Raw genomic sequence first — 20,248 nt, 5'->3', positions numbered from 1 at the left:
CCCTGGAGCACCTCTCAGTGGGGACAACACCAAAACAAGGGGGGGACAAGGCCACAGGTCCATCGAGGGCAGCTCCCAGGGGTTTGGGTCCTTCTGGAGCCGGGAATTCTGCCGAGGGTCGGGTGGGAGCTGCTCCTTTCTCAGCTCTTCCATCTCCATGGCAACCGGGGGAACGCGAGATCCGAGTTTAAAATATGCTCTGCCTCCTGTTCTTGCCGCGGGCTGGGGAAGGGAGACGGAGACAGGGCTCAGGGGGGGTCGGGGGTGGCTCTGCAGGGTGCTGGGGGAGGAGATGCGGAGCCTGTGGCATTCCCAGAGGAGCCAGCTGTGCCCCAGGATGTCCAGATGTGACAACAAAGATGCCCAGGGGGGATTTGTGGACTGAAGATGTAACAGGGAGCAGGTTTGGGTTTTTCCTGCCCAGTGGTAGCAGCTGGGAGAGACCCCGGCTCTTGCCCAGCCCTACCTGAGTGCTGGAAGGCTGAGCCTCGGTGGCCGGGGTCCTTTTGGAGCTGGATCTCCTTCAGGGAGAAGATGGAGGCATCTGGGCAGAGGGGGCAGAGAGAGGGGTCAGTCCTGCCCCAGGGTGGCACCTCCACGGAGCTCTTCCCTCAGCCTCCCACCCCATCTCATCCCACCCAAATGATTATTAATTATTATTATTATTATTCTGATTATTATTCCTCGCTCCCACAGCCATCAGCTCCTGCCCCACCCTGCTGCAGAAGGGAGCAGAGAGGTTCCTGGAGGCCCCTCTCCCACCCCTTTTGGAGGGGACAGGCAGCACTTACTGTCAGGCAGGAGGTGCACCCGCTCTCCCAGGCTCTTGAAGTAGGGGTGCTGCAGGGCCGCCTCGGCTGAGATCCGGCCCTTGGCTCTGTACTGCACAAAGCCCCGAGAAAAGCCATAAATACTCATTTCCACCACACATCTGGGCACCCCTGCACACTTACACCACACATCTGGGCACCTTTGTACATCTACACCACGCATCTGGGCACCTCTCTACATTTACACCATAGATCTGGACACCCCTGCACATTTATACCACATATCTGGGCACCCCTGCACACTTACACCACACATCTGGGCACCTCTGTACATTTATATCACACATCTGGGCACCTCTGCCCATCCCAACCGTGCCACCCACCTGCCTTGTGGCACTGCCCTGCTCCAGGTGCCCCTTCCCTGCAGCAGAGCCCCTTTCCCACACCCCTGGCCTGCTCCAGCACTCACCAGGAGGAGATTTGTCAGCAGGTCGATGCCTTCCAAGTCCAGCCTGGGAGAGAGGGGGAATGAAACCAAAACTGCCCCGTGGCTGCACCAGGGACGAGGGCCACCACGAGCAGAAAATGAGCCTGGGCTGCCCAGGCTCCCCTTTCCACCCTTCAAACCCCCCAGTCCTTAACTGCCCCTGCTCCTGGGGTACCTTGGGGCGTGATTTATCAGTGGCTGGGCTCGGTACTGGGTGAAGTTGTAAGCCTTGAACTCCTCGTTGGATGTTATCCCAGGCCAGGTGTCCTCTGTGGGGGTTCCTGCGAGGGGAGAGGGGACCTGCCATGGGCACTGGGTGTGATGGAAACACGGCAGGAGGGTGGGGCTCTGCCCCCTGCCTCCGAGAGAGGGCACCGATGTCCCCAAGGGGCAGGGAGCCTCTCATCCTTGCACCTGTGCCAGTCTGGAGGGGGCTGCAGGCAGCTTCTGTCCATGCCAGCTGACCCCTGCCTGCCCCAGCCCACCCCTGTCCATGCCAGCTGACCCCTGCCCACCCCAGCCCACCCCTGTCCATGCCAGCTGACCCCTGCCCACCCCAGCCCACCCCTGTCCATGCCAGCTGACCCCCTGCCCGGCCCAGCCCACCCCTGTCCATGCCAGCTGACTCCTGCCCACCCCAGCCCACCCCTGACCATGCCAGCTGACCCCTGCCCACCCCAGCCCACCCCTGACCATGCCAGCTGACTCCTGCCTGCCCCAGCCCACCCCTGACCATGCCAGCTGACCCCAGCCCAGCCCTGTCCATGCCAGCTGACCCCAGCCCAGCCCTGTCTGTGCCAGCTGACCCCTGCCCACCCCAGCCATGTGTGCCCACCTCTGTCCATGCCAGCTGACCCCTGCCCGTTTCATCCCACCCCTTCTCACCCCATCCCACCTCTTTTCATTCCTGCCCACCCCATTCCATCCTCCTTCATTCCTGCGACCCCAGCCCACCCCATCCCACCCCTGTTCCCTCCTTCCCACAGCATCCCTCCTCATCACACCCCATCCCACTCCACCCCATCCCTTTTCCCTCCTTCCCACCACCTTCCACTGCATCCCAGCCCATTCCTGTTCATTCCTATCCACCTCATCCCATCCCTGTTCCCTCTTTCTCACCTCATCCCTGTTCATCCCATCCCATCATCCCATCCCATCCCATGGATCCCATCCCAACCCGTCCCTTTTCCCTCCTTCCCACCCTATCCCAGCCCACCCCACCCTATCCCTGTTCATCCCATCCCATCCCATCCCATCCCATCCCATCCCATCCCATCCCATCCCATCCCATCCCATCCCATCCCATCCCATCTCTGCTCCTTTTCCCACCTCATCCCATCCTACCCCACCCCATCCCAGTCCATGCCATCCCTTTTCCCTCCTTCCTACCACATCCCACCTCATCCCTGTTCGTCCCATCCCACGGATCCCATCCCACCCCATCATCCCACCCCATCCCATGGATCCCACCCCGTTCCGTTCCGTTCCGCTCCGCTCCCCGCGCTCCCGGTGCCGCGGGCAGCCGCTGCCCCCGCGTGGGGATGCGGGCTCGGCGCAGCGGCGCTCACCCAGCAGGCGGAAGATGAGGTGCAGCTCCTCCTTCACCGTGGAGCCGGGGAACATCGGCCGGCCCGTCACCATCTCGTAGTGGATGCACCCGACCCCCCTGAAGCGCAGGGGACACCCCGGGGTCAGCGGGGACAAAGCCCGCGGGTGGCGCCGATGGAGCGGGATCAGCTCCCGGAGATGGATCCGTTCCCGCCGGGATGGGGATGGCACGGACCCGACCCCCGAGTGCCAGGGGACAGGGAAAACTGCTCTGGGAGAGCTCTGAGGACAGGGAAAACTGCTCTGGGAGAGCCCTGGGGACATGGGGTCAGGGAAAACTGCTCTGGGAAAGCCCTGGGGACAGGGAAAACTGCTCTGGGAGAGCTCTGAGGACATGGGGTCAGGGAAAACTGCTCTGGGAGAGCTCTGGGGACATGGGGTCAGGGAAAACTGCTCTGGGAGAGCCCTGGGGACATGGGGTCAGGGAAAACTGCTCTGGGAAAGCCCTGGGGACAGGGAAAACTGCTCTGGGAGAGCCCTGGGGACATGGGGACAGGAAAACTGCTCTGGGAGAGCCCTGGGGACAGGGAAAACTGCTCTGGGAGAGCCCTGGGGACATGGGGTCAGGGAAAACTGCTCTGGGAGAGCTCTGGGGACAGGGAAAACTGCTCTGGGAGAGCCCTGGGGACATGGGGTCAGGGAAAACTGCTCTGGGAGAGCTCTGGGGACAGGGAAAACTGCTCTGGGAGAGCCCTGGGGACATGGGGTCAGGGAAAACTGCTCTGGGAGAGCCCTGGGGACATGGGGACAGGAAAACTGCTCTGGGAGAGCCCTGGGGACATGGGGACAGGAAAACTGCTCTGGGAGAGCCCTGGGGACAGGGAAAACTGCTCTGGGAGAGCCCTGGGGACATGGGGTCAGGGAAAACTGCTCTGGGAGAGCCCTGGGGACATGGGGACAGGAAAACTGCTCTGGGAGAGCTCTAAGGACATAGGGACAGGAAAACTGCTCTGGGAAAGCTCTGGGGACATGGGGACAGGGAGATCTGCACTAGGAGAACTCTGGAGACATGGGGACAGGAAAATTGCACTGGGAGGGCCCTGGGGACAAGGAAAACTGGACTGGAAGAGCTCTGGGGACAGGGAAACTGCTCTGGGAGAGCCCTGGGGACAGGGAAACAGCTCTGGGACAGCTCTGGGGACAGGGAAAACTGCTCTGGGAGAGCCTGCCACCCTCTGTTGTATCCAACACTGTGAGGGTGAGGATGGAACACCCGGCTCTGTCCTGGAGAGCCCGGGAAGCTCCCGGGAAGCTCGGGGCCTCACCACATGTCGATGGGCGTGGAATATTCGGTGGATCCCAGCAGGACGTCGGGGGGCCGGTACCAGAGCGTCACCACCTCATTGGAATAGGTTTTTGTGGGGACCGACTTGGCCCTGGCTAATCCTGAGGGTGGGAGGGAAACACATCAGGGAGCTGCCCCCTTTTTCCCAATCCTGCGCCATCCCTGGAGGGCTTCACCTACCAAAATCAGCCAGCTTGAGCTCCCCTCGCTCGTTGATGAGCAGGTTCTGGGGTTTGAGGTCACGGTGCAGGATTTTCCTGCCGTGGCAATAAGCCAGGCCACGGAGCAGCTGGAACATGAAGATCTGCAAGGAGGAGGAGGAGGAGGAGGAAGGGGGTGCATTTAGGACTAAAAATCAACCTGCCTCGAGGAATCTGGATGTTGTGGGCAGGAAAGACCCCTCGGAGCTGGGCTGGGGTGGGAAATGCTGTGGGGAAGTGCCATGGGATGGGATGAGCCAAGTGTGCACGTGCAGTGATTTTATTTGGGGTGGCAGTGACCCGAGAAACGCTGGGGGAGCCTCAGAAAGGGAGCAAGAACTGAAGGGTGAAGGGATCTCCAGCCTCTCCCAGCCCCAAAACAGCCCCACCAGGATGAGGGACAGGGGAGGGGTCCCGGGCACGCCCCTCACCTTCACATTGTGCACACTCATCAGGTTCCCGCAGTTCTCCAGGTACTGCTTGAGGTCGTTGTCCTGCAGCGGGAAGGACACGTCAGTCTGTCCTTCCCTTGTCCCCCCAGCCCCCAGAGAAGCCCCCAGACCCACCAGGTACTCGAAGACGAGGGTGAGGGAGCGCTCGGTGTGGATGATGTCGTGCAGGGTGACGATGTTGGCGTGTTTGAGGTTCTTCAGCAGCGACACTGCGGGGACAGCGGGGTTGGGGCAGCAGGACCTGGGGCTGAGCACGGCCACAGCCATCCCAAATCCTCCTGGGAGCCCGGGGGAAGCCCCTCCCGGCCTCACCTTCCCGGATGGCCGTGCAAGGAGCCCCCTCCTCGTGCTCCAGGCGGATTTCCTTCAGCGCCACCAGGTTTTCCGTCAGTTTGCTGCGGCCCTTGAACACCGTGGCGTAGGTGCCCTGGCAGGGGACAGGGGACACGGGCCATTTCCCAGGGTGGCACAGCACCAGTGTCCCCAAAACATCTGGAGGAAGGACCATTTGGGGTGACAGCACCAGGTCTGAGCTCCACAAGAAAGACTTGGTCCAAAAATTTCTGGATATTGAAGATTTTTGCCCTTTGAATTCCTTACAGGGGTGTCACAGGCTACTCACCTCTCCCAGTTTGTCCAGTTTAATGTAGGTTTCCAGCTTCCCAAAGCCGATATCTGACTGTGAGAGAGAAAGGAAAACATCACTGGGGAGGAGGGAACCTCATCCAGGGGTGGCTTCACCTCCAGAAGGCTTTCCAGGGACACTGGGCAGTGACAACTGGGATTTTTACTCCATTTACTGCCCAAACCCTCTGTGTATCCTGGGAAAAGCTGTGTCCTGAGCAGGGGAGTGAAGGTTGCTGCACAACCCCCAGAGCCACATTCCTTATTCATGAGGGGCTCATGAATATTAATGACACATCACCCTGGGTTTGTTTTATTGATCAGACAGCACAGGCAGGTAAATTCCAGCTCTCCTTCCCCCCTCCCTCCTCCTGAACAGGCACCTCGGGTCCCAAAACGCCTCCTGAGGCCTGGCTCTGGTACCTGGGCACTTCTGGGCACCTCTGGTGTCTGCACACAGAGATTTTTGCTGCTGTTTTGTTGTACACAGAGTTTTTGTTCCTATTTCTGCTGCTGCAGCAGAGAAACGGAAATGCCACCACTGGAGCAAAAGCTGATTCATTATTTATCCACATTTGCATTTCCACTGGCAAGAGGCTCCGGCTGAGCTGCAGGAGGGTTTCCCTCTTCTGCTTTGGGAAGGAGCCAGGCTGAGAGGGCAGCCAGGTGTGCACAGGGGAGTGAAGGAAGGTGGGAATGGTCCAGCAGGTGCAGCTGGGGAAGGGATGCAGATCTCAGAACTGTGGGATTGTTGAGGCTGGGAAATCCCTCTGGGAACATCGAGTCCAGGCTGTGCCCGATCCCCACCCTGAGCACTCAGTGCCACCTCCAGGGATGGGCACTCCAAACCCCCCTGGGCAGCCCCTTCCAGCCCTTTCCATGAGGAAATTCCTGCTGGTGTCCAACCTGAGCCTCCCCAGCACAGCCTGACGCCGTTCCCTCTCCTCCTGTCCCTGTTCCCTGGGATAAGATCCCAAATCCCCCCTGGCTGTCCCCTCCTGGCAGGGAGTTGTGCAGAGCCAGAAATTCCCCCTGAGCCTCCTTTTCTCCAGGCTGAGCCCCTTCCTCAGCTCCTTCAGGATTCTCCAAACCTTCCCCAGCTCCCTCAGCTCCCCCCGGTGCTGCAGGGGCTGTGCAGGAAGGGCTGGGAATGGGCAGGGACATGAAGGGACCTTGGTGCCACCCAGGGGAGCTGGCACAGCAGGACACAAGTGCAGCAGTGACAGGGACACGCGGGGGATGCCGTGCCTGGCACTGCCCCCTCTGTGGGTGCCACTTACGAGGGAGGCCCGCCGGGACATCCTGCTCAGGGGCTTGGGGAGCTCCAGGCTCTCCATCTGCAGCTTCTGCAGGAACTCGGGGGGCAGCCGGATGTCCATGGGCAGCGAGAGGCGCTTGCTGACGTCCTGCAGGGAGGGGACAGACGACAGCGAGGTGACAGGAGGACTTTCAAAGGGAAGAGCTCTGTCAGAGAGCTGGCATTGATGTGGCAGCGCCGCTCAAGGGAAGGGGGGTGGTGGCACATGGCGAGTGCCCCGCCGGAGTCACAGCAGAGGGCTTGTGTCTGACACTGCCACGCCCCAGACCGCACCCAGCCAGCGGGGAGGCGACACCCAGAGGTCCCCCCGCGCCCAGCACTTGCCTCCATGGAGAAGCGGCGCTGGCCGTGGTTGCGGTAGCGCACGGCGGCCACCGGGGACCGGCCCTGTCCCTCCGGCGGGGATGCAGGGCTGCCGTCAGCTGCCACCTCCCTGCCCAGCTGTGCCAGCTGCAGGTGTCCCTGAGCCAGGTCTGGGGACAAAAGGAAAGCAGAGTGAGCTGCCGGAGTGGTGGCAGGAGCGACAAGGAGTGAGGGCGGGGCAGGGATGCTCTGGGGACACGGGAATCTCTTCTTCCTTCTCTCCGTGCGGAGAGAATCCTGCGTTTTGCTCCGGATTCCTGGTGCATCGCCACCCTCAGCGTTCCCAAAGCACAGCCTGGCTGCTACCAGGGTCTGTGACAGAAATCCCAAATCCCACCCCAGTGCTCTGTCCCCTGCAGCAGCACCACGGGGTTTGGCAGGGATGAGCATTTGCCTTCCCATCCTTATCTTCCCAAAATGTTTTAGGTAAAACAGCCTAAAACACAGCCTGAAACAGTCTGAAACACAGCCTGAAACACAGTCTAATATTCAGGAACACCGGGGTGCTTGTCCCTGGACCTGGATCCCTCTGTGCTGGGTCAGGAAAGCAGGAGAGGAAGAGGGAAGGAGAGGGAGGAAGAGGGAAGAAGAGAGCCCTTTCTCGAGGAGTTTCCACACACAGGGACCTCACCTGCCCTGGGAACCACCACAGCCAGCAGGAATCCAGGTGTGTTCCTCCCAGGATGTGAGCATTTCTCAAAAGGAGTTTGGGATTAAAGTCTTTCGTTCCAAACAAACCACTCCAGACTTTCCTGTCCCGAGCTCTGCCCTCAGCCAGGCGCAGAGAGAAGCACAAGAGCTTCCCCTGAGCACCAAAGCAGCTCAGAGAAACTACTCCTCCCTTGGGACCCCAGGTGTGAAGCCTGGCTGGGCTCAAGGAGCCGTGAAAGGAGCAGGGAATCAGAGCAAAATGAACCATTGAGCTTCTGCTCCCTGCTTTGAGGTTTGCACTTAAAGCTCCTCACTCGGTGATTCCCAGCAGGGACATGGTGGCACTCCGAGGACATTCTGGCACTCACAGCCAACACACCCAGGGTTCAGCACAGGTCACCCAGCCCCCAGCGAGGAGGATTCCCCTGGAGGATCCACGGATGATGATTCCAGGGGCTGCTCCCGAGGAGAGAGCAGCAAACTGGGCGTGCTGGGAGCCAGGATGATGCACTGGACGTGCTGGGGTGGAGAAAAGGTCAGGCAGGACGGACAAGCCCGTCTGACCCCCCCCCCCCCACTCTCCCTGCGCTCCCTCCCTTCTCCCGGCTTTGCAGCCATGCTCCAAAATCCCCAAAACCCCAAAAATCCCCGGTGCCCTCCCTGCAGACACTCCCCAGAGTGAGGGGGAGCAGTGAAACTGCCCCGGGAGTGCCCCAGGCTGAGCCCTGCCCTGTCCCTGCCCTGTCCCCGGGGCTCAGGCGACAATCCGGGCTCCGGGGATGATCTCATGGCTGAGGAGCGGGGAGGGAGGGAGGGCTGGATTTTCACGGGGTGCTGAGCAGGGCTAGGACCTGGCTGCAGTTTGCTCGGCTGATGGATGAGAGGTGGCAGGCAAGTGACCTGGCAAGGGCTGTGGGTTTGTGCCATGGGCACCGGGCGAGCGCGGAGCGGAGAGCTGAGGGCTCCTGGGTGCCCAGCCCGCACTCAAGGGTGGGTTCAACCTGTGCCAGGGGGCTTGAGAGGGGCTGAAGCGGTGCCAGGGCTTTTGGGCACACGGGTAAAACCCCTCCTCTGCCCCCTGTCCCTTTCCCTCCATCTGTTTTTACAGCAACAATCAGGAAACATCCCCTGAATTAACCACAGGTATGAAAATAATGTGGATTAATTCAACTGGACCGAATCTTTCTAACTTCCTCGTTTCCCAAGCAAATTATAATCAAGGAAACCAAAGGCCATTTAAGGTCTGACTGAATGGAGCCTGACTAACCCACTGGAAATGATATTTTGGGTGAATTTATGCTGGTTCCCACAGGTGAAACAACCCCAAAGCTGGGTAAAAGGTGCAACCTGCAAACCAGCAGCTCTGACTCTGCACCAGCATATCAGAGACAACGTCTTTGTCACGTTAGATGTGAAATCAGAGGTAAATCCACAACCTGGACACTCCAGTGGATCCAAATGGTGGGAAAATGAGGTAAAGATTCACAGAAGGCTCGCAGAGCTGGGGGTAGAGGGGTTGGGCTGCCCTGGGATGTGCCAGCCCAGCCCACCCTGCCCGGCCCCCGGGAGATTCCCAATCCCAGAGAGCTGGAGCTGCCCTCGGGGCTCGCAGGACCCTGCTGGGAGCTCAGTGCTAAACTGTGGCGGGCAGAATTCATTCCACGTGAATTCCGGGGAGCCCTGACACGGAAAGAACGAGGCTGCTGCGATATCAAAGAGAATGAAAGCAGACACAGGCAGCCCTTTTTAGAAATATATTTAAACTCCTCCTCTGCCAAAACAAGCTTTGATCTCCCAAGGAAAGTGGCCAGGACCCTCCTCTGCCTGCCTGGCTTAGAACTTTTAATTACTTTGCTGAGTGTGAGCTCTCCTCTCCAGGCTGTGCACTGCTCTGAGCTCGGGTTTTTCATCCTCCTTCCTCCCCCTCATCATAATTTCTTCAGGGCCTGGTGCTCCCGAGGTCAGAGCTGGCTCTGGTTTATCCCTTTCCAGCCCAGACACTGAATTTTGGCTGGCCTGGGAGGGCAGAGCAGGATGGAGGTGTTTGGGGGCTGCTGCTGGATGCCCCCAGCTCTTATCAAAGCCACCAAGCCCTGATCCCTCTGAAAAAAAACAGACTCAGGCTCCACCAAGGTGACATTGCTGGTGACAGGATGTGTCCAGGCTGGAAAGCTGTTTGATTTTCCAGTCTGGGAAAAAGGAAAAAAAAAAAAAAAAAAGCTGTTTGTCCTCCTTTTATCAGCGTCTGTGGGGGTGAGGTCATGGGAATGACGGGATGGGGAGGATGGAGCTGTGGGGATTTCTCACCACAAACATGACAGATGGGCAGCTTCGTCCCCTGCTTGTCCCCTCACAAGAGCCACAGCAGCTCTGGAGCTCTGGGATGGTGGAAGTGTGCTCACGGCAGGGGTGGACTGGGAAGAGCTTTGGGGTCCCTTTGTCCCAGACTGCAAGGCAAGATGAATTCCATTTCCCATCTGTATGGCAGTTGTCTTCTGTTCAGTAGGCAGTTTTCCTTATCTCTTCCTCAACTGCTGATAACAGGCTATTGAATGTCACTGGTGACTGGTAAGAACTATAACATCCCACTGGGAGATGCTCTGCCCAGAGGGAGGAGCCAGGCATTCCTACCTGGATATAATCTGGGTTTTGGGACACCAGCACGGCTTTTCCTGCACTGGATTTCCCAGAGGAACAGCTGCCTCTTCCACTGCAGGAACTACACGCTTTTCTACAGGAACTACACCCTTTTTTACAGGAATTACACGCCTTTTGTACAGGAACTACACCCCTTTTTTACAGGAACTACACCTTTTCCTACAGGAACTACACCCTTTTGTACAGGAATGACACCCTTTCTACAGGAACTGCACCCTTTTGTATTCTACAGGAACTACGCCCTTTTGTACAGGAACTACACAATTTCTACAGGAACTACACCCTTTCCTACAGGAACGACACCCTTTTGTACAGGAACTACACCCCTTTTGTACAGGAATGACACCCTTTCTACAGGAACTGCACCCTTTCCTACAGGAACTGCACCCTTTCCTACAGGATCACTGCTCCAACGGAACCACACCTGCCACTCCAGGAAGATTACAGCCACAATTCCAATTGGACTGCTGCCAACACCCTGTCCAACAGGGTGTCAGGTTGTGTTCTGACTCTGGCAGTGTTGTTTTGGTTCAGTGCATTGTTTGTTTTATCTTTTTATTTTCTTCCCTAATAAAGAACTGTTATTCCTGCTCCCATATTTTTGCCTGAGAGCCCCCCTTAATTTCAAATTTATAACTATTTGGAGGGAGGGGGTCTACATTTCATTTCAGGGGGGGCTCCTGCCTTCTTTAGCAGACACCTGGCTGCTCAAACCAAGACACCCTTCCCACCCAAACCATTCCCTGATTTTGTGATTCTTGAGGAGGTCTGCTCCTCCTGCTCCCCAAGGATGGGCCCAGGCACTCCCAGCCACCAAAGTGTGGGATTTGCAGCCTGGGAGTGCTGTGAGCCAGGGATTTCTGAGGCTGGAGGGAAAACAAACTGCAGGCAATTCCCTGAGGAGCCACATGAGGTGAGGGAAGGAGAACGGAGGCATTGATCCCTGCTGGGGTCAGCTCTTGTCCCTGGAGCAGTGATCACGGTGCCTGAGGTGTCACTGGCTGTCACCAGCAGAGGCAGGATGGGCTCTGGAGCTCTGGGGACACAGAGAGCCCAGGGACAGCCCCAGAGATGCTGACAAGAAGGGAAAACCTGCAGCAGAGCTGTTTTGTGGGGCAGAGGAGCAGCACAGGAACTGCTGCCGTGGCTGCAGGCGCAGCTCTGCTCCCCGCAGCTGGAGCAAAGTCACTTTTCCCCTCTGCACTTTGGTTCTCCAGCTGGAGAATGGGCACCAAGCCCTGGGAGAGATCCAAACTCAGCTCCAAACCTGCCCACAAGCCCTGGGAGAGGCTGGTGCACACCTCGGATCATGGACTCACCCTGGTCCTGGCCACAGGCTCACACTTTGCTTCTGTTCTCTCCTGGCTACCTCAGGATCAAGCCCAAAAGCCCTGGGGGGCCTGGCAGACGCTGCTGGCCCTTTTTGCCCTCCAAGGGCAGAGGAAGACCTTGAGATGTCTCATTAAAGCAGAATAAGAGGGAAATCACCTCTGGGGTTTGCAGAGAAGATAAGGAGGAGGCGATAAGGAGCCCAGATCCCACATCCCACAGCAGGAGCAGCACCCAGGACTTCCTCAGCCTTGCCTCATTTTACCCCCACGGCTCCTGCATGGCTAATTAAGGGCTCAGGTCTAATTACAGCCCTCACTGAGGGCTGCGGGTGTGTGGGAGGGGGGCAGGAGCCCCGGGGATGCTGCTCGGGTGTCTGCAGAGAGAAGGAAGAGCCTGGGGAGCTGTGGGAGGGAGGGAGGGAAGGCGGCTCTAAAGGAGCTTCCAGCATCCTCGGGCAGCTTGGCTGGCACGATGGGGCCCTCCCTGCCCGGCAGCGCCGGTGCCAGGCGCTGACATCAGGATTCAGCCCCGCTTCAGCGATGGCAAACAGAGCCTGAACGGGAGCTGAGGGCACGGGAAGGGGCCGGGCTCCGGCACAGCTGGCAGGAGGCACCGCGGCACGGCCAGGATTCACCCCGGTGTGAGCCCAGCCGGCTCTGCCCGGCTCCCCAGGCTCTGCCCGACTCTGCCAAGCTCTGCCCGGCTCTGCCCAGATCTGCCCGGCTCCCCAAGCTCTGCCCAGCTCTGCCTGGCTGTGCCCGGCTCCCCAAACTCTGCCCGGCTCCCCAAACTGCCCAGCCTCTGCTCAGCTCTGCCCGGCTCCCCAAACTCTGCCCGGCTCCCCAAACTCTGCTCAGCTCTGGCCAGCTTCCCAGGCTCTGCCCGGCTTGCCCGAGCACGGCTGTCCTGGCCGGGCTGCTCGCAGCGCCTGCAGAATCCCCGGCCCTGCCCCAGCCTGCCCTGAGGGCTGTGTTTGCACAGGGGATGTGCCCTGATTTGGATTTAACCCCTCATCTCCCTGGGTGCTGAAAACCAACGCGCAGGGAGGAGCAAAGGCTGCTCCAGCGAGCCTCGGGTGCTGTCCAGGACAGAACAGCCCCTTTGGCTTCGGGAACATCAGCCTGGAGCCCCCAGAGGGGTCACTCCCCTCTTTTGGGGAGGCAGGAGGAGATCCCACACTTTCCCACTCTCCACCTTAACCACAGCTCCCCATTTCGTGCAGATTCCTTTCCCTCCCCTCCGGCTTCCCTGGTGCAGGGATAAATCTCTCTGCAGCTTTAATGCCGAGGTGTTACTCACCCCCAGGGGCAGAGAGCAACACAGAACGAGGGGCAGACATTTTCCACACAGCCCGAGGGTGGCTGGGGTGGGGCTGGAGAGGCTTTCACCCACCCCAGATAGTCCCCAGCAGGGAGCCAGGGGCTCCTCACCTTCGTTCCTCTGGTTGTTGAGCTGGTTGAACTGCTCCGTGAACTCCGTCAGAGACTCCTCGATGGTCTCCGTGCGCGGCACCGAGAGCGAAAACCTCCTCTTGAAGTTTTTCATCTTGTTCATCTTCCCTCGTGCTGCCAGGGACGGCAGAGCCCTGCGAGGAAGGGGACAGCAGGTTCAGAGGGCTGGACAACACCGGCATGGGTCCCCAACCCCACAGCTGCTGCTCTTTGGGGTTGGCAGAATCCTCACCCCAATTTCCACCCCACAGCTGCTGCTCTTGGGGATTGGAAGCATCCTCACCCCAATTTCTATCCTACAGCTGCTGTTCTTTGGGGTTGGCAGCATCCTCACCCCAGTTTCCACCCCACAGCTGCTGCTCTTGAGGGTTGGCAATGTCCTGACATGAATTTCCCCCCACAGGGGTCCCTGGGGATGTCCCTTCTCTTGGTCAGAGCAGAAGAGGAGCCACAGAAATTGGGTTCTTCGTGGTTTTAAGAGCTGGCTCTGGTCAAGAGGTACAGGAAGGGTGATTTTTTTTGAGCCCAGGGCAGGCTTGTGCACACTCAGTCACAGGCTGTGCCTTACGGCACACTTGGAAACTCCAGGAACACCTGGACAGGGGGGAAAGCAGGGTGAAAACAGAAGGAAAACAAGAAAAATATGGAAAAGACTCGATCCCACGTTTCTCACTGGAAAAGGAGATTCCTCTCCCCTTGGAAGTTTGCCCTTGCAACAAAGACTTCCTGAGCCAGCAGCGAAGTGCTGAGTGGGGGCAGCACGGGCAGGGGGGATCCACCGAGTCCCAGCTCTGGGAGATGCTCCGAGCTCCAAGCTCGATCCCAGCTCCCGGTGCCTCCTTCTGCTGGGCGTCAGAATCGCCTTAACCGCAGATCAGATTAAAGCAATAAAACCCTTAAAGGAAGAAAACCCTCCGGGGCACGGGCCGAGCGGGCTGGGGCTGAGCAGCCACGGGAGCGGGCGGGGAGCTCGCCCCGGACGCAGCTTTGCCTTTCCTGCTTTGGCTCTTCCCAGGCTCAGCGGGGCTGGGATCAGGCTGGAAGTGCTGCCCGGGTGGGGTTTGGGCTCCAGCCCCACTGCAATTCCTCCTGGCCAGCACGAATCCAGCACGGATCCAGCACAGATCCAGCACGGATCCAGCACAGATCCAGTGCTCTCTGATTTACAGACACGAAATCCCAGAATCCCAAACCGGTTTGGGTTGGAGGCACCTTAGGAATCATCTCATGTCACCCCCTGCCATGGGCAGGGACATCTTCCACTCTCCCAGGTTGCTCCAGGGCCCATCCAACCTGGCGTTGGACACTTCCAGGGATGGGGCATCGGCGTCCCACCCCGAAGCAGCCACAGCTCTGCCCCTTCCAGCCTCAGGCCTGGAGAGGTTTGGGTGTGTCCCTCTCCTCTTCCCAATCCCAGGAGTGTGGGGATGCTCCTCCTGCATCCCTCATCCTCTGGACACTCCAACCTCCCTGCCAGCGGATTTTCCATGAACAGCCCTGGACCTTAACGCTGCTCTCAGCCCCCAACCCAACCTGAAGAGCACAATCACCCCTTGGTACCAAACAAGCCCCAAAACTTCTCAGGGATGTTTTTTTCCCCACAGGGAGCGGCTCTTTCCCGCATATCCCGGACCCCCGGAGTGGCTCAGCCCCTTCCTCCTGGGTTTGTCCCCACTCCTGCTCTTCCCTGGCTGTCCCCAGAGCCCCCCCCAGCCCCCTCCCAGGCTTATCAGCACCGCCCAGGGGCGATCGCAGCATTCCAGACGGATCATACCCCGCGTGGGGAGCCGGCGCATCCCTGTCGCCAGGACAACGGCAACACCCGGCCCGGCGTGCCTGCATCTGAAAGCTTAAAAGATTATCCGTCAGCAATATAAACACTCCGCCTGGGCTCCTGCCAGGCTCTGCGGCGAGGCTCGGCACCCTGCAGTGGGTGAATCCCCTGAAAATCCCGGGGATTCACCTGAATCCCACGCAGCGGCCACCCCCGCTCAGCTCCCACCTTCCAACTCCTGAGGCTGAAGGCTCGGCCGTGCCTGGAGGTCAGGGCGTGGGGGGTGGTTTCCGGGGGTGGGAAGGGAGGAGGGAGGGTTTTAGACACCTCCACTCCAGCTTCAGACACTGGAATGTTTTCCCAGCCCTGCAGGAACGTGCTTGCACACAATGAAGAAGTGGCACGGGGGATGCTCTGGGTTCCAAAGAAGATTTAGCAATGCTGGCTGGAGGAAAGGAGTCCAGCTCCTGGTCCTGCACTGGGGACAAAATCCCAGCCTGGCAGGGACTGGAATGAGATAATCAGGACATCAAGCAGGATACTGGGATCTCAGGAAGGTGCTCGGCCTACCAATTCCTGCTTTGACAATCCCCCACCGAGCCCATCCATAACCTCCTTTGATCCTTTGATCAGGATCAAATCTGGGTCAGGAAAGATGCAGGGAGCAGGAGAGACACTGGGGTGAATGAGGAAAATAAGAAGAAGTAGTGTCTCCATCTCCCTTCCCCTCCCCAAAAAGCTGTAGATGGTTTACAGGCAATCAGTTTCTCACTGACACAAAACTGCTCCACAATCCAAATCCTTCCCCCTTTGCTTCCTGCAGGAATGCCAGCAGCTCCAGGCTGCTAAATATAAACCTGGGAGAGGAGAGGAACCGAGATAGGGGTAAAAATAGCCCCGGGATCGCTGCAGCCTCTCCTGCCACACCCGAGCTGCTCCCTGCTCATGGTCTCACAATCCCCGGGCTCATTTTTCCCGCTACACCTGGACCTGCTTGGGATCTGCTGTGGGAGTTCACATTAAAGCTGGGATTTATGGGATTGTGCTTGTTCTCAGCCCTCGGTTCCTCCCCGAGAGGAATTCACCCTGTCCCATATGGATACAGGATCCCAAAGCTGGGATTTATGGGATTTTGAGCTGGGATTTATGGGATGGTGCTTCTCCTTGTCCTCAGCCCTTGGCTCCTTCTCTGACAGGAATTCGCCCTGTCCCATGTGGATACAGGATCCCAAAACTGGGATTTATGGGATTGTCCTTGTTCTCAGCCTTTGGCTCCTCCCCAAAAGGAATTCTCCTTCCCCGACAGGAATTCGCCCTGTCCCATATGGATACAGGATCCCAAAGCTGGGATTTATGGAATTGTCATTGTTCTCAGCCTTTGGCTCCTCCCCGAAAGGAATTCTCCTTCCCCGACAGGAATTCGCCCTGTCCCATATGGATACAGGATCCCAAAGCTGGGATTTATGGGATTGTGAGCTGGGATTTATGGGATGGTGCTTCTCCTTGTCCTCAGCCCTCGGCTCCTCCCCGACAGGAATTCACCCTGTCCCATATGGGATCCATACAGGATCCTAAAGCTGGGATTTGCTGGAAGCAAAGCACCCACAACCTTCGTGCCAGGGGGAATGTAGGGTCAGGCTGGGGCAGGAAATGTGGGGTTCCAGGGGGAATGTAGGGTGGGGCGGGCAATGTGGGGTGCCCCTCAGTCCCCCGGGGTTCCAGGAGCTTCCCCCACCCTCCAGCCACATTCCTTGTGGGAGAAAGAAATCCCTTTTTGCAGCTGCTCCCCCCCGGCACGGATTTCAAAGGAAGAACTCTTACCGACTGCCTCTTGTTTTGTTTAATTTTGTTTAATGTTGTTTAATTTTGTTTAATTTAGTTCAATTTTGTTGAGTTTTTTTTTTTTTTTTTTTCCCCAGTATCCTAAAGGAAGCGGTGGCATTTATTGACTTTCCGAGGGAAAGTGACACTTGTTAAGCAGAGCGATGACATCACTTTTGGTTTTACAGCCTGGCAGGAATGGCAGCAATCCCTGGATGCTGCCGGGGAGGGAGAGCGAGCTGGATAATTAACAGCAGGCAGGAACATGACGTTGCACGGCGGGACACGAAGGGAAGGAGCAGTTTCACACGGCAATGAGGAATTTAGGCATCAACGGGCAAAAAATGAAATCACCCGGCTTGGAACCCGGCCAAAACCCAGGATTAAAGCCAGCAGGGCGAGTGATCTGCATTTACTGGAACACGGGTGGAGAGTAAATACCCGGCTGAAACACTTCAAAGAGCCCCAAAGCTGAATCCCAGCAGGAAGGCTCCTCACGGGAGCCAGACAAGGAGTTAACGATCCTTTAAAGGCTGCCCTCAAGGCTGTGTCCGGAAATCACCTTTACAGCTCCTCGGTGAGCTGTTCCCGCAGGCATTCCGGCTGGGAATGGCTCTCTCCTGCGTTTCTACAGCTTCCCTGCTCTGGAATTCCTGAGCCAGGTATTTTCGGCATCACCAGAGTATGGAACTGTCCCCTCCCTCCTCCAGCAGGGTTTGGAAGCAAAGCTTTCCAGCACTAATTATTGCCTCACAAAAATGATCAATTCTCTGTATTTTTCCTTATCATTTTACCAGACTCCTGCCCCCATCTCCCAGCAGAAAGAGAGGAAGGCTCGGAGGGAAAACTTTGCTTGCTTTAAACCGTTTTTGTTTGTTTATTTATTTATTTTCTAATCCCCGGAGAGATTACCAGTTGTGTTTACAAGGCAAACTTGAAAAGCCCTATTCAGCACTTCGTGCTCCTGGCTATTAGGTGGCATCGATTCACTCCTGCAAGGCCCGGAGAAATGGGGAATTCTGCTTCTCGTTGAGCTTTTATTTGCTCAGCAAACACGGCAACCCTGCAACGCTGTGTGTGGCTGCAGGGCCGGACCAACCCCGCTGGAATACGTGCTCCTCCTCACATGGCCAGGCCTGGACACAGAGCCAGGGGCAGCAGAGGCTCTCCAGGGCCAGGCAGGTCCCTCCGAGCTTCCCCGGGGCTCCAGCACGGAGAGGGAGCAGGGAAAAGCTGCCTGAGACAGGAGAGATTCCGGCCTCTCTGTGCTGCACATTCCTGGGCAAACAGGAGCTCAGCACCCCCCAGATTCCTCCTCCACTCCGGATTTCCTCTGCAGCACCGCACTGAGGTCCTCAGAAATGTGGAAAAGGGGATGGAGAGCGATTCTGGGCTGCTCTGGGGACTCGGAGGGAAACTGGTAAAAATCACAGCTGCTCTTTGGGGTTGGCAGCTTCCCGACCCCAATTTCCACCCATAACTGCTGCATTTTGGGGTTGGCAGCATCTCGACCTGAATTTTCACCCCACAGCTGCTGCTCTTTGGGGTTGGCAGCATCTCGACCTGAATTTTCACCCCACAGCTGCTGCTCTTTGGGGTTGGCAGCATCTCAACCCGAGTTTCCACCCCACAGCTGCTGCTCTTCGGGGTTGGCAGCATCTCAACCCGAAGGGTTGAGGCTGAATTTTCTGTGGCAGCTGGGAATTCCCCCAGGGACCAATCCTGACCACGAAACGACTGGAGAAATCCTCCCTGGGGTGACAAACTCCCTCCCCAGGAGGATGCAGTGCAGCACAGCCCCCGTGGATCAATCCTGCAGTGAGGACCTGCAGAAGCTTCTCAGGAAGAATTCCTGGAGCAGGAGTTATTCTCCCCAAAAGCTGAGGGACGAGGGGACGCAGCAAGGGACACTTCACATTCACCTCCCGCCCTCAGAGCTGCCCTTCAGGGTCTGGCATTCCCCCTTCCCTGCCAGGATCCCGCAGGGAAGGGAGAGCCAGCAATCCCTGTTGATCTCCAGCAGCCCTGGAGCATTGCCATCATCCTGGGAATGAGTGGGAAGGGATCCCCAGGGAGTCAATCCATCCTCACGCTGCAATTCCTCGCCCTCCCGTGCTGCTGCCTTCCACATTGCAGCAAATGCAGAAATGTGATTGTGGCAGCCAGGAGACCTCCGTGTGTTGTGAGTCTTAATCCCAGCTTTGGAGTTGGGAGGAGGCTCTGGAGGACAAATGATCTCCCGGGAAATGCCTGAGGCTGGCTCCCACTCCGGCTTGGGCTCTCGTGGAATGCCACAGGGATAAATCAGGAATGATGGCAAGGCATCCTCCCCCCCTTCCCAGCTGGTTTGAATTCCCTTGGGATGTGAGACCCTGGGCTGGGGGTGCCCAGAACCCCCACACAACATTCCCATCCCTCCTCTGCAGAATTCCAGTCGGGAATTTGTTGTTAAGAGACAACAACACAGGCGAAGCCACGGTCTGAGAGTCGGGAGATCACGGGGATAGCCTGGGAAAGGTGGATCCATGGAAAACTTCCTGCCAGCTCATCTATAGACTCATGGAAGCGGAGAATGGATTGGCTTGGGAGAGACCTTAGAGCTCATCCCATCTCCACGAGCAAGGAACCTTAGAGCTCATCCCATCTCCATCATCCAGGACCTTAGAGCTCATCCCATCTCCATCATCCAGGACCTTAGAGCTCATCCCATCTCCATCATCCGGGACCTTAGAGCTCATCCCATCTCCATCATCTGGGACCTTAGAGCTCATCCCATCTCCATCATCAGGGACCTTAGAGCTCATCCCATCTCCATTATCAGGGACCTTAGAGCTCATCCCATCTCCATCCACAGGGACATCTTCAGGTTGCTCCAAGCTGCCCTTGGACACCCCCAGGGATGGGATTCCCACCTGTGCTCGCTGCAGGGACGGCAGGGAAGGGAAAACCTTTGCTGGATGCACATTCCCACTCGGTTTGGAGCCGACAACGAGCCCAGTAATGGGAGCACACAAAGGACCTTTGTTCTGCCCTGGGATATTTAGTCTTTCTCTGCGCCCTCAGCTCTCCCTCGGCTCCTGGTGAGCTCAGGGCAGCTCTGAGCAAGGCATCCCAATGCCAGCCATTATTCCACCAGCTCAGAACACTGGGCACTTATTCCCTAACCTGGGAGAAGTGTCCAGTGCTCAACTGCAACAACAATGGGGCCACTGCTGGCCAGTTTGGCCAGCCCAGTGCTGGGGGAGCTCAGGGCTCGCATTGTCCCCGCCCTGCCGGGGTCGTGTCAGCGCTTCCCTGGTACGTTCAGCATCCCCAGGGTGGGAGCAGCCTGGATTCTGAGGATTCTGAGGATTCTGAGGTTCCCTGTACTCAGGGATTCACAGCCCCTGGATCAGCAGGTGCCCTGCACTGCTGGTTCACTCCAGAAGGGCTGGAAGTGGGAAATCTCAGCAAA

General features: G+C 57.9%; 1 protein-coding gene across 2 annotated transcripts in view; it reads right to left on the bottom strand.

The window, feature by feature from the left end:
• CDK18 (cyclin dependent kinase 18) overlaps positions 1-20,248 on the bottom strand; it is a 31,751-nt gene continuing 11,503 nt past the window's right edge. Inside the window, exons 2-16 of one of the 2 annotated variants that reach the window (XM_068173014.1) lie at positions 13,179-13,333; positions 7,065-7,217; positions 6,707-6,888; positions 5,425-5,481; positions 5,115-5,229; positions 4,917-5,011; positions 4,782-4,844; positions 4,331-4,454; positions 4,131-4,251; positions 2,826-2,923; positions 1,433-1,538; positions 1,240-1,282; positions 792-882; positions 467-544; positions 1-222 (exon numbers count right to left, since the gene is read on the bottom strand). In XM_068173014.1, coding sequence (XP_068029115.1) covers positions 188-222; positions 467-544; positions 792-882; positions 1,240-1,282; positions 1,433-1,538; positions 2,826-2,923; positions 4,131-4,251; positions 4,331-4,454; positions 4,782-4,844; positions 4,917-5,011; positions 5,115-5,229; positions 5,425-5,481; positions 6,707-6,888; positions 7,065-7,217; positions 13,179-13,302 — 1,485 coding nt within the window. In that variant the 5' untranslated portion in view covers positions 13,303-13,333 and the 3' untranslated portion in view covers positions 1-187. Of the gene's footprint in view, positions 223-466; positions 545-791; positions 883-1,239; positions 1,283-1,432; positions 1,539-2,825; positions 2,924-4,130; positions 4,252-4,330; positions 4,455-4,781; positions 4,845-4,916; positions 5,012-5,114; positions 5,230-5,424; positions 5,482-6,706; positions 6,889-7,064; positions 7,218-13,178; positions 13,334-20,248 lie in introns of those variants that run through there. The other variant, XM_068173013.1, reaches the window with a different exon arrangement.

Source organism: Anomalospiza imberbis, chromosome 26, assembly GCF_031753505.1.
Source record: "Anomalospiza imberbis isolate Cuckoo-Finch-1a 21T00152 chromosome 26, ASM3175350v1, whole genome shotgun sequence".
NCBI classification, from domain to species: domain Eukaryota; kingdom Metazoa; phylum Chordata; class Aves; order Passeriformes; family Viduidae; genus Anomalospiza; species Anomalospiza imberbis.
This window is presented reverse-complemented; position numbering and strand designations above follow the sequence as displayed.